General features: G+C 49.1%; 1 protein-coding gene across 1 annotated transcript in view; it reads left to right on the top strand.

Moving 5' to 3' along the window:
- ZMIZ2 (zinc finger MIZ-type containing 2) overlaps nucleotides 1-9,945 on the top strand; it is a 100,483-nt gene extending 90,538 nt beyond the window's left edge. The window contains exons 16-19 of the mRNA XM_035140137.2: nucleotides 1,663-1,904; nucleotides 3,496-3,668; nucleotides 5,433-5,678; nucleotides 8,174-9,945. Of these exons, the coding sequence (XP_034996028.1) occupies nucleotides 1,663-1,904; nucleotides 3,496-3,668; nucleotides 5,433-5,678; nucleotides 8,174-8,281 (769 nt within the window). The 3' untranslated portion in view covers nucleotides 8,282-9,945. The remainder of the gene's footprint in view (nucleotides 1-1,662; nucleotides 1,905-3,495; nucleotides 3,669-5,432; nucleotides 5,679-8,173) is intronic.
- The last annotated feature ends 3,269 nt before the right edge of the window (nucleotides 9,946-13,214 follow it).

Here is a 13,214-nt window from a genome sequence, read left to right as displayed (position 1 = left end):
CAGGGATGCTCACAAGGTGGTTGTGGCAATGAGTGAGATTAGAGCCGGAAAACAGATTGTATACTGAAATACATATTAACTGTAGTAGCATCTTCTCTTTGCTACTCAGTAACACAGTATTTTTAGCCTAGTGCAGTGTTTCCCAACCAGTGTGCCTCCAGATGTTTTGGGACTACAACTCCCATCATTCCTGACCACTGGTCTTGCTAGCTAGGGATGATGGGAGTTGTAGTCCCAAAACATCTGGAGGCACACTGGTTGGGAAACACTGGCCTAGTGCAGGCAATCCCCAAACTTCGGCCCTCCAGATGTTTTGGACTACAATCCCCATCACCCCTGACCACTGGTTCTGTTAGCTAGGGATCGTGGGAGTTGTAAGCCAAAACATCTGGAGGGCCGCAGTTTGGGGGTGCCTGGTCTAGTGGGTAAAATTCTTTTCCTTGTGGTGTTTTGTTTTCATCTTTCCCCCCTGTTCATTTATTTATTTAGGCACACAACTTTTTATCCTTCAGATGTTGCTAGACTGCAACACCCACCACCCACTACCATCGGGGTGGGAGTCCAACATCATCTCCAGGGCATCACGGTTTAGGGCAAGAATGAGCGCCCATACGTTGTTGGACTCCAACTCCCATCAGCCCCAGCCAGCATGGCCAGTGGTCAGGGATGGTGGCCCTGGTTTAGGGAATTCATACCCAGGCAGCTTTATATCCCTCTCCCCAGTGACCCCCATCCCTTCCCTGAATGCTGATTGTTCTTCCCAGCCCCAGGGATCCTCCTGACTCAGCAGCTGCCCCAGGTGTCACAGTTGAGCCTCCCTTATCCCAGAATACAGAGCCAAGTCCAGCCAGCATGCAGAGCTTCCCTTCTGCCATTTGAGGGCCTCGTGCTCCCAATTTTCACTGCTGAGAAGAAAAATAAAAAGGCAGCATTGCTTTACATAAACAAGAAGGAACCAGATCAAACCTGCTGGGCACTGAGGCAGTGATGTTCCGGCCTTGGTGTTATAACTCACTGCATTATTCCCCCCTCCCCTTACTTACACTGCCAAGGACAAATCTTTGAGCCAAAAAGGGGGGGGGGGTCCTGTGCCAGCAGCCTGGGAAGTTCTAGAAAACGGGGCTTGTATTTCCATGGGGTCCTGTGCTGAGATGGCAGCCCTGGGCATCATGTCAGCCTTAGGTTTTCAATTCCCTAAGGGCCATTCTGAGGCTGACAAGGTCTGAAATAGAGTCAAAAGCACTCCATTTTCAGGGCTGCTTACAAACAGCAGCTGGGCACTTAATTTCCAATGAGCAGAGTTTGAAATTCCGTCCAGTGATGGGCCTCCAGCCTCTTGTTTTAAGACAGGGCTGTGAGATGGCTTAGCTCTCAGCCCTCCTGAGGTTGTTCGAAGGGCACACACTTAATCCACCTTTTCCTTGCTGTGCTAGAAATGGCCGTGAAGCTGTGCAAGGCTACTTTTGTGCGCCGGCTCACGAGGAGCCCTGAATCCAGGCACTCTTGCGTAGGGGCACAACTTCTGCAGGCGCAGGAACACAGGGTGCTGTTTACACCTTGCCAAGGCATTCGCCTGCTTAGCTCGGTAGCACCCACACTTGAAGGTGGCATCTCTCCAGACCCCCTGCCTCTGACCATCCTTCCCGTTGCCTCCCTGCCCAGCTCCGAGTACGAGGAGATCACCATTGACCCGACGTGCAGCTGGAAGCCGGTGCCCATCAAGCCCGACATCCACATCAAGGAGGAGCAGGACGGGCCTGTGCTGAAGCGCTGCCGCACCATGAGCCCCACCCACATGGTGATGCCCAACGTCATGGAGATGATTGCCGCCCTGGGGCCGGGCCCCTCACCCTTTGGGCCCCTGCAGCCCCCGCCAGCCAGCGGCAGCGACTACACCAGCCAAAGTGAGTCTGCGTTTGGGGCAGAGAGACCTCTCTGGGGGGACTAGGGAAAGGACACTGGGATGCATCTTAGAGTAGACCCATTGGAATGACTGGTAGCAATGCCCAAGGGAGCTTCTCTGAGCAGGACTAGCATGAGAGGCAAGCCTTCGTTCTTCAAGGATGCAACCTTCCTCCTCCAAGGGAGTCCTGCTTTGCAGCAGTACAGACTCCCTAGTCCAGCTAATGGCTCTTTTGCAGCCCCTGAACAATAATGACATCTCCACTTTGTCACCAGAAAGCCAAACCTTTGTACGTCCAGTGCTGTTATTGGATCGTTTCATCCTTGTAAGCTTCCATATTGTTTATTTTTTTGTTTATTTTATATAACGTCATTGGTTTGCACGGTGTTTTACAGAGCACAAGTGGGTCAGGTCCCTGCCCCAAGGAGCTTACAGGCTAAGATTTGACACTGGATAAAAGCAGAGGAAGGAGACAGAAGGGGAGGCAGAGGAGTTAACAGCGGGGGAACTTTGTGGCTTCTTCCAGTTACACATACGTGGACGCAGTTCTAGCAGGGAATGGGGGCTGAGTTAGGCGGAGAGAGAAAAGAGCTGGTGCACAGCACAGAACAGACCTTGACTCGTATCCAATGGTTGCCCTACTCAGAGCAGAACCGTTGAGATTAATGAGCATGACTAATTTAGGGTCATTAATTTGAGTGTGCCTACACATTGTACATTTAAAGCATATCTCTCCACTCCCCTGAACCCTGAGAACTGTAGTTTGTTAAGGAATTGTAGCTCTGTGACATGTTGTTGTTGTGGTTGATGATGATGATGACAACAACAACATTATCATTATTGTAATATTTATATCCCACCATTTTCCAGGCAGTTACAGATAAAAATTGCTAAAAATATAGAAAAAAGCCATCATTTAAAAGCAATTAAATGCTGATAGAATTTTATACATGTATATACTATATACATGTATAAAATCTGTTTAAAATATACAAATAATTGCAACAAAAACAGCACACGTGTGGTAGCTCACACATGTTCAAGGATCGTGTCCACATCCTCAGGCTGTAAAATTTGAAAAATACCCATTAACAATGGATAATCCAAGGCCAAAGTTACATCCACAGGACGTGTTATCAATTATAGTGTCAAAGTCAGAAAGGATACAAAGGATTCTGTCCACAAAGTGCTAAGCAACTTGATCACAGCAGACCCTTAGTTATAGTCCCCAGGATTCTTGGGTGCTTCTGTGTGTGTTGCTCTAAAAATATGGTGTGCACACAGCCTAGAACTACCATTGGATAGAAAGAACTCATTACTTTTGCATTTCTGATGGTGGACTTGAGCACCCAAATCTTTGTATAAGTACTAACCAATCCCCAAAGGAATTCTCTACCTAGCACTAAGTTTTAAAAAGGGGTGCAGAGTCCCAAACCACCTCACACGTCTGGTTCTTGCTCACATTCCCGCCCCTCTTCCACCTTTTGGCTCCTGGAACTGTGCATAAGGAGAACCATCTCTGTGTCCTGAGTCACCCTTTTGCTTGCTCCCCCCCCCCCAATGATTTGTATTTTGCTTCCTTCTCTCAACAGGTTCAAGCTTTTCTGGTCCTGGAACTTTTCCTGACTCCTTCCCTACTGTGAACCCCGGCACCCCGACATTAAATGAATTCAACCCAGGACCTCCCCCCATCTCATACCAGTCTGACATTCCCAGCAGTATGCTGACTCCTGAAAAGCCACCTGCTCCCTCCATCCCTGGACAGGTCAGCACAAATCTCCTCTCGGGGTGGAATAGGAGGGGGGGGAGGAAGGAGGAGGCGGGGCTTATTCTGCACCACCTGTTCCTTCCGGGATCTCAGCTCAGAGGCAGTTTTAGGGTAGCACAACCCATTCTGCTGCACCGGGGGGGGGGGGCGGCACCACAACAATGCTGTAGAAATGGAGCGTGAGAGGCAGGAGGCTCCAAATTTTAGCATTCCCCAGGGCGCTGCTGAAATTTGAGAGCCCAAAGTCTGCCATTGCTCAGCTCCTGCAGCTGCTGTACAGTTCTTGGATATACTGAAACAACCTGCCAGATTTGTTTCCCACCCCGACATAGAACAACCCTGCTGCTGGGTTTTGGAGGAGTTCAGAGTGCAGTTTAGATTCCCAAGAACCTCCAGGCGTTTCAGATTTTACTGAGCCGCAACTCCCATCGTCTCTGGCTATTAGCTGGGCTTGCCGGGGCTGATGGGAATTGTAGTTCAGCAACACCTGGAGAGCCAAAGGCTGCCCACTCCTTTTAGAGGCAGTGCCTTTGAAATAAGAGTTGTAGAAATGGCCCTGGGACCAGAGAGCCTTAGAATCTTTAAGCATCATTTTGCAGGGGATCCGAACATAAATCCATCGATTTTCGCTCACCTCTCGTGTGACAATCGGGCATTGGGCTGATGTTTTTGCCCACAGTAGCAAATGAGAAGAGGCTGCAGGATTTTGTTTGGGTTCCCTCTATAACCACCAGGGGGCATTGTAGAGCTTACTGAGCCATTGATGTGTTTTCTCCTTATAGCCCTGGGCTGGGAAAACGAAGGTTCTCCATATACCAGCCCCACCCCAAACCTGGCCCTCCAGATGTTTTGGGACTACAATTCCCACCATCCCTGACCACTGGTCCTGCTAGGGATGATGGGACCTGTAGTCCCAAAACATCTGGAGGGCCAATTTTGGGGGTGCCTGCCATATAAAGTGGTACCTCGGTTTGGGACCGCAATCCGTTCTGCGGAGGCGGTCACTCGCCGAAGCGGTTGCTCGCTGAAGGCACACTTCTGCCACTGTGTGTTTCTCAGTTTTTGCTTCTGCACATGCGCAAGCTGCACAGATCGCGTCTGCACATCAGACGCCGCGGAACCTGGATGTAAACACTTCTGGGTCTGCGGTGGTTGCTCGCCGAAGCGGTCGCAAACAAGGGTAGGCGTAAACTGAGGTTTGACTGCACAGTGGTGCCTCGCAAGACGAAATTAATTCATGCTGTAAGTCGCTTCATCTAGCGATAATTTCATCCTGCGAAGCACGGGCGGCAAAACACACACACACACACAAACCGCCGAAAAACTTTGTTTGCGAAGCACGGCCATTGAAAACTTCATCTTGCGAGTCACTAAAAACATCGCAAGACGCTTTCGTCTAGTGAGTTTTTCGTTGCGCGAGGCATTCGTCTTGCAAGGTACCACTGTACTTGTTCCAGTATAAATCCCATGATCTCCGATTGCTGGCCATGCTGGCAGAGGCCGATGGGAGTTCAGTTCCAACAACAAAACAGTTCCCCACCCCAAATTCCTGCTGTGTAGTACCATAGCATATGCAAACACCTGTGACTTTACTGTTGCCATTTCTTTCCAATATGCAAAACTGCAAACCAGCATACCCAGAGATGTGGGTGCGGCATGTGGTGGTGGTGGGGTACAGAACGTAAGGCGTGCTTGCAGCCCTGCCCCAAATGGCACCTCTGCCACTGTGTGTTTCTCAGTTTTCCTCTTTTGCCATTGCAGATGCCCCCATCTAGCAGGATGGAGACTTCCCACAACCCTATGCAGCAGGGGCTCAACAACCCCAACCTTGGCAGCCAACAAGGGCAGCAGCTCCACCATCGGAACCCTCCCCCGCCACAATCGCGGCAGCCCATGGGACAGCCAGCCTCTGGGGGTCAGGCGCACGCAGGGGATCTCGCCTTCAATCCTGGGCCAGGGATGGGAGGTCCACCGGGACCTGGAGAAGGCTCTGAGCCTTCCCTTGATGTAAGTAGCCTTACACTCCCCACCCCCCACGCAAACCCTCCCATCGCTTGAGAAGGTCTCACTTGTCTCCCGCCTTGCTGCTCCTCTCAGCACCATGTGGCCTCAGTTTCAAAGCCGTAATGCAGGAGCGGGAAATGTTTTGTCTGGCTCGGGGGCTGCATTCGCTCCTGGGCAAGCTTCTTGGGGCCACCTGTCAGCGGAGGACAGGGCCTGAGGCAGAAGTGAGCAGAGCAACAAATGTAGAGGTTGCCTTTGTGACATAGACTTGTTTCCAGGCACACCCTCCCTCCTCTCCATCTTCCGTGCAGAAAAGCAAGAGGCATTATTATTATTATTATTATTATTATTATTATTATTCCACCCTGTACCTGGAGGTCTCAGGGCGGTTCACAGAACAAAATCAAAATATAAAACCACAAAATAGATTTGTTCTTGTTCTTTAGTCGTGTTTGGCTCTCCGTGACCCCATGAACCAGAGCATGCCTTGGGAACTCTCACTTTCTTCTCAAAGCTTCTCCTTTTTTATGTCCATGGAGTTTTCTTGGCAAAATACTGGAGTGGTTTGCCAGTTCCTTCTCCAGGTGGATCACATTTAGTCTAAACCAGTGTTTCTCAACCTTGGGTCTCCAGCTGTTTTCAGAGTACAATTCCCATCATCCCTGACCACTGGTCTTGCTAGCTAGGGATGGTGGGAGCTGTAGTCCCAAAACAGCTGGGGACCCAAGGTTGAGAAACAGTGGTCTAAACTCTCGGCTATGACCTGTCCGTCTTGGGTGGGCCTGCGCCGCATAGCTCATAGCTTCTTGGAGTTATTCAAGCCCCTTCGCCACGACAAGGCAGTGATCCATGAAGGGGACAAAATATATAATCAAAATAAAAACGACAACCCAATAACCCCTTCCCTCCAAAAAACACCCTACATTTTAAAAGGGCTTAGGGTGTCATTCAAATCAACCAAAGGTCTTGTTAAAAAGGAACACTGGCACCTAAAGAAAGATGTATTATGAATTTCCCTGGGGAGAGCATTCCACAGACAGGGAGCCATTGCAGAGAAGGCCCGTTCTCTTGTTGCCTCCCTCCAGACCTCTCGAGGAGGAGGCACACGAAGGAGGGCCTCAGAAGATGATCTCAGGGTCCAGTTAGGTTCATATGGAAAGAGGCGGTCCTTGAGATATTGCGGTCCTGAGCCGTTATCAGAGCTCAGGCCCTGCCCACCCCTGGCATGTGGCCCTCAGACAGTAAAAGGTTGCTCCCCACCCCTGCTAGAGTCGCTACCATGGTTTCCCACCCCCCCCCCTTTTTATTTTTTTGGTCTTGCCTGAGGATTGAGCATTTCACTATCAGGCTGTTCAGGGAATCTAGGAACTGGGACGCTAAACCCACTGGAGACGAGGCAGCTGGTCCTGTCAGTCCTTTGGGGAAGGAAGGAGGCAGGCGTGGCTCCTTCCACCTTGTTCAGCTAGTTGCATCAACTGCAGCAGGTGGAACTCCTTGCCACAGGTCTCTTGAGTATCAGTCACTAGAACTTACAGGTGACCAATTTCCTGTGTCCTGGTCCTGGAATTCATGGGGAAATCCTTTAATCAAGGAAGGAGAGTGTATCCCTTCCGATGATCAGATCTTGACTTGACTTTTAGGGGGGAACCTTGATTCTGTGAGTGATCAAAAAATATTTCCATGGTGCATCATGCAGAACGCCTCCTTGCATCTTGCAAGAGCTTCACCTATCCTCTCCCCTGAAGAATCTTCTGGGCGTGTTTTTGATTCTCAAGTCCAGGTCCTACTCAGGATGCTCATTGCACTGCCGTTCGGTTCAAAAGCGTAGAAGTTAGCCCTTGCTTATTTATATAGCGCCATCTGCCCACATGGCACTTTATAAAGTACAGAGATGACAAATTCCCTGCCCCAGGGGGCTTACAGTCTAAAAATAGAGACAGGGAAACAACAGTAGCAGGGCGGAAATGGAGGCCTGGATAGACAGGAAAAGAATAGCAACAACTTCAGTTACACGTATTTGGCTTTGTTTTCAGTAAGGGCTAGAGCAGGCACCCCCAAACTGCGGCCCTCCAGATGTTTTGGCCTACAACTCCCATAATCCCTAGCTAACAGGACCAGTGGTCAGGGGTGATGGGAATTGTAGTCCAAAACTGCTGGAGGGCCGAAGTTTGGGGATGCCTGGGCTAAAGAAACCATCCAAAAGACTTCCTGGAAAAGGCATGTTTTGGGGAGGAATTGAAGGAAATAAGGGAGGTGGTTGCATGACGACATTCCAGGCGGCAGTTCCATGCATATGGGGCAGCAAGGGGAAACTGGTGGAACCGTATGAGGTAGCAGGATGAGGGTGGTGGAACTGGATGAGCATGGTCACAGGGAGTGACAAGAAGTTTGCTCAGGATCAATGATTGCCCAGTCAGGGAAGCCCATGAAGGAATTTCAGGAGGGGAGGCAGAAGAGGTGATTACGAGTTAACCCTGTTCTTTCTGTTTCGCCTTCAGCTTCTTCCTGAGCTGACGAATCCAGATGAGCTGCTCTCCTACTTAGGACCCCCTGACCTCCCCAATAACAGCAACGATGACCTGCTTTCTTTGTTTGAGAACAACTGAAGTCACCCTTTAAGGAACACAGTCACCAAGCTCCAAACACCACCTACACACACCTGCACATCACATACACAAGCACACACACACACACACATACATCGACACTCACATAATGCATCCCATAGGTAAAGTGGCAGTGCCCGCAGAAACCTGCCGGCGAGAGGCAGCCCGAGAAACTTTGGCCAGGCAGTAATCCAGTTTTATCAGAATTGTCTCTACCCTCCAGAAGGGCTCCAGTGGACAGTAGAGCAGCTTGCTTTAGCCATACTGGGAACCCTTCAAGCCCAAAGGAGAGTTGGGGAGGGGGCGTTGTTCCTCGAAGACTTAGTTGTTAACAAGATGCTCACATCAGGGCAAGGTTAGCCACATGGCAGCTGTAGCAGTTCAGCCGATCTGCCCCCCTGCCCCGAAACAGCCTAGAAAACCCACAGCCAGGGAAGGAGGAAATAGAGCCACAGGGTTTCCCCTGAAATGTTAGCACAGTCAATAACCTTCCCCTCCTCGGGCACATCATGCTGGATCTTAGCTTTGGGGTACGCAGGCCCACCTGTAACATGTGACACTGTCAAATGAAACTGGCTCCTCCTTGTTTATACATTTCCCAAGCATTCTTAAGCCACAAGCTCCAGTAAGAAAGGACAGAGAGTGATGGTGTCTGGAAGAAGATGGAGCTTGCTTGCTCTTGCATGTTCTTGAACCTGGAGGTCCTCAGGAGCCACCTCTGCTTTCCCAAACTCCTCGGACGGGGCATAGCAGTGGTTTTTCTCTTTTACGGCTCCCAGCCTCATAGATGTGCCCAAATGAATCGGGATCAGAAACCTGTCCACTCTCCCCATGCTCCGTTCCTGTCCAACAGACCCACAAGAACTTGAGCTGGAAAACTTTTTCCCTCCCCCCCCCATTGCCTCTCCCCACGGACTACAGCAGCAGCAAGGAAACGCATCTCTGGTGGAAAGGAAAAAAAGACAGTTCCCAGGACACAACCTGACAGACTTGCCTCCATCTGTCAGTGGATCCGCCTACAAGCACAACAATGTAAATAATGTAGAAACACTAAAGGAAACAAACGTGAGGGTGGGAGGAAAGTGGGGAAGGGAGGGGAGGAACTATTTAAAAGCAAGCCACATCACACTGTTGTATAGTCTCCAGGGCTTCCCAGCCTTGGGGCGAAAGTCCTCTGTATAAATGTGCATAAGCTTCCTAGATTGTAATATAGACCATTCCACATGGGGCTGTGTGCACTATTCAGAGACTTGATGCGTTTAGCCATAGCTGGGGTCCAGCCCTTGCATCTTGACATGTGTGCGTCCCACCAAAGTAGGATCTGGATGCTGAGAGTTAACTCATTTTAATCCTGAGCCCCAGAAATAAGTGCAGCAAAGTCAGTCCCTACCCACCCATCCAAAAAAACCAATGTGTGTGTGTTGACCTGCCCTTCCCCCTCCATCCCACTCAGGAGCCCACTTCAGTTCAGGTTGCATTTGGGATGGTGTCAAAGAGGTCCCAAAGGTCACCTTACCTGTGGAAGAATCAAACCATTATTTGTGGCCGGGTTTCCTGAGCCAGGGAGTCCCTGTGTCCAAGTGCTGACAGCTCTGTTGAGTTTTGTGTATCTTGTTTCATTATTGCTATATATTAAAGGATTCTTTTTGGTGGGGCTCACCAAATAGTTTGTGTGCTGTTGGTTTTAAAATATACCTGTTGCAACATCAAGGGTGAATGTGGGGACACAGTAGGTCATCTCTCAGAACTTGGGGAAGTTCACAGGGGTGCCCTTTACCCCTTTCCAGCTTATCTGTCCAAGCTACATTAGCTTACAATCAGCAGAGACATCCTAGAAGACACAGTGATTGGGAGCATTGATTGTAATTAGAACATTAAAAAAGGTAAAGAGGCCCCTGACCATCAGGTCCAATCGTGTCCGACTCTGGGGTTGCGGCGCTCATCTCGCTCTATAGGCCGAGGGAGCCGGCGTTTGTCCACAGACAGCTTCCGGGTCATGTGGCCAGCATGACAAAGCTGCTTCTGGCGAACCAGAGCAGCGCACGGAAACGCTGTTTACCTTCCCACTGGAGCGGTCCCTATTTATCTACTTGCACTTTGATGTGCTTTCAAACTGTTGGCAGGAGCTGGGACCGAGCAACGGGAGCTCACTCCGTTGCAGGGATTCGAACCGCCGACCTTCTGATCAGCAAGCCCTAGACTCTGTGGTTTAACCCACAGTGCCACCCTGGCCCTTATAACATAGCTGTGATAATCTGCATGGATTGAGACAACCTATCAATTTAAAAGTTGACCGGCAGAGAGTATTGTGGGAGCCCCTAAATATGACATTGCACACATATAACTCTGCAGAAGAGAATGGGGGAAGATATTTTGGAGTTAGGTCAGAAACCAAAATAATAATAATAATAAGGGATAAATGAGTGAAAAGTAGCCTTCTCCAAGTGGAAGTCCATCAGATGTTGTTGGACTCCAGCTCCTAGCGTCCTTGGCCATTGGTCATTCTGGCTGGGGCTGATGTGAGTTGGAGTCCAGCAAGATCTGGAGGGTCTTCAAAGAACGTCAGTGTAGATATCACAAGGGTGCAACCAGAAAGATGAAATATCCCTTTCCACAACCAGTGTGGGCAACTTTACCTCTTGCTCAAGGGCTGGGGAGCCTATGGTCATCTCATCAACCACAGCAAACACGAGTTCAGCAACATCGAGTGGGCCCTGCCTAACACTCTTTTATCCATGGGGACAGTTTAGAACCTTAGCCTCTTATCCTGGTCATTCCAAGCAATAAAGCTACAACTGATTGGTTAGGCTCCTTGATCTGCCCAGGAGAAGAAAGTTCTCTTAGAACTGTTTTTAAAACACAGGGTAAGAAGAATAATTGTGAAGGTGATGCTTAGCTGTTTCTTGCTATCCTGGCAGGGCAACATGTTTTGAAAGTACAATTCCACCCATCTCCCAGTTAAAAGCTAGAGGGAGGGCCCCCATCACCTGTTGCCAGAGAGCCATGTCCACTTAATAGCAGGTAGCACACAGCTTGGTGAGCAAATATCTTGACATGGTGTAAGACATCTTCCTATGTGGTCTGTATGCAAGTAAGAGAAGAACCATTCTACCTTGCAAACCAGGGAACATAAGAACGCAAGAGCCTGCAGGATCAGGCCAATGGCTCATCTCACCCAGCATCCTGTTCACAACCAAATGCCTGGGGGAAACCAGCAAGAGGAATTTGAGCACAAGAGCACTCTTCCCCTCCTGTGGTTTCCAGCAACTGGTATTCAGAAGCATTGCAGCCCCCCAAATGCAGTGGCGGAGGAAAGCCATTGTTGCTGTTAGCCATTGATAGCCGCCTCCGCCATGGATTTGCTATCATCTCTTAAAGACATCCAAGTTGGCGGTCATCACCGTCTCCTGGGGGAGCAAGTTCCATATCGCAGCTAAGCACTACATGAAGAAGTACTTGCTTTTATCTGTCCTGAATCTTCCAACATTCAGCTTCATTGTATGCCCATGAGTTCTAGTGCTTTGAGAGGACAGAAAAAAATCTCTGTCAACTTTCTCCATGCCATGAATAACTTTATAAACATCATCATGTCTCCTCTTACTTGCCTTTTCTATAAACCATTCCCCCCCCCCCAAACGGTGCAACCTTTCTTGTGCCTTATGAATTTCCACTACCCGGTAAATTTCACTGTCTGGAACAGCTTTTGACAAGACAGCCTGATTTGGTACAAGGGCATACCATGAGATTGCAACAACTTCAAGATATGACCTAGTTTTTGTGACAATGGTCAGATCCTGATGAAAGCTCAGGGATAGAGCACCTGCTTTTTATGCAGAAGGTTCCTGGAATCTCTGGTTAAGCAGGTTGGGTACCAGGTGATTAAAAAGACTCTTCTCTGCCTGAGATGCTGGAAAGTTACTGCCAGTCAGAACAGACAATACTGGGCTTGATAAACCAATAACCTCACCAGGTATATGACTGCTTCCTATCTTCCAGTGATTGTGACCCGGAGGGGAAAGAGTATAAGAAAATGTACCCAGGTGGTCTCCTAACTAAAAGGGAGCTGGGTTGAAATCGGAATTCAGAAATCTCTTATCAGTTGATTTCCAGAGTAAATGAAGAGAAAGTAGGAGGAGATGGAGGAGAGCAGCACAGGGGGAAGAAGTTCGACAATCTGCTAGAATGTCAGATGGCGAGGGAAACTTGAAAGGCATCTGAAGCAAAGGCCTTTTCCCCCACCTACTGAGGCTAGCTGAGCAAAGGGGAGCATTTATCTTGCCTACTGAAAAGGCTCAGAATCTGCAGAGGAGACTACGTCCCAGGAGAGTGTTTTGAATGAGATGGTGAAGTAACTAAAGACTAAAACAGCTGAATATCAATGGTTTAAAATTGAGCTTTTTACAGGTAAGGGGTAGAATTGGAGTCTAGTGAGGATAGACAGTTCAATCTATTCCCAGGCCATGCCACTTTTACATTTCTTCAGTTAACTTCTCATTTTTACATTCATCTGCAATAATAATTTAAAAAAAACCCATGGAAAGCTGCATTTAAATACATACCTTTGAACATATTTCCTCACAAAATAATTCATTTCGAAGTATAATTTACCCCAAAGTAATGGTAAAGGGACCCCTGACCGTCACGGACAACTCAGGTTGTGGTGCTCATCTCGCTTTACTGGCTGAGGAAGCCGGTGTACAGCTTCCAGGTCATGTGGCCAGCATGACTAAGCCGCTTCTGGCGAACCAGAGCAGTGTACGGAAACGGCGTTTACCTTCCCACTGGAGTGGTACCTATTTATCTACTTGCACTTTGACGTGCTTTCAAACTGCTAGGTGGGCAGGAGCTGGGACTGAACAACAGGAGCTCACCCCGTCATGGGGATTTGAACCGCTGACCACCTGATTGGCAAGCCCTAGGCTCTGTGGTTTAC

Source organism: Zootoca vivipara, chromosome 15 (assembly GCF_963506605.1).
Source record: "Zootoca vivipara chromosome 15, rZooViv1.1, whole genome shotgun sequence".
NCBI lineage: Eukaryota > Metazoa > Chordata > Lepidosauria > Squamata > Lacertidae > Zootoca > Zootoca vivipara.
This window is presented reverse-complemented; position numbering and strand designations above follow the sequence as displayed.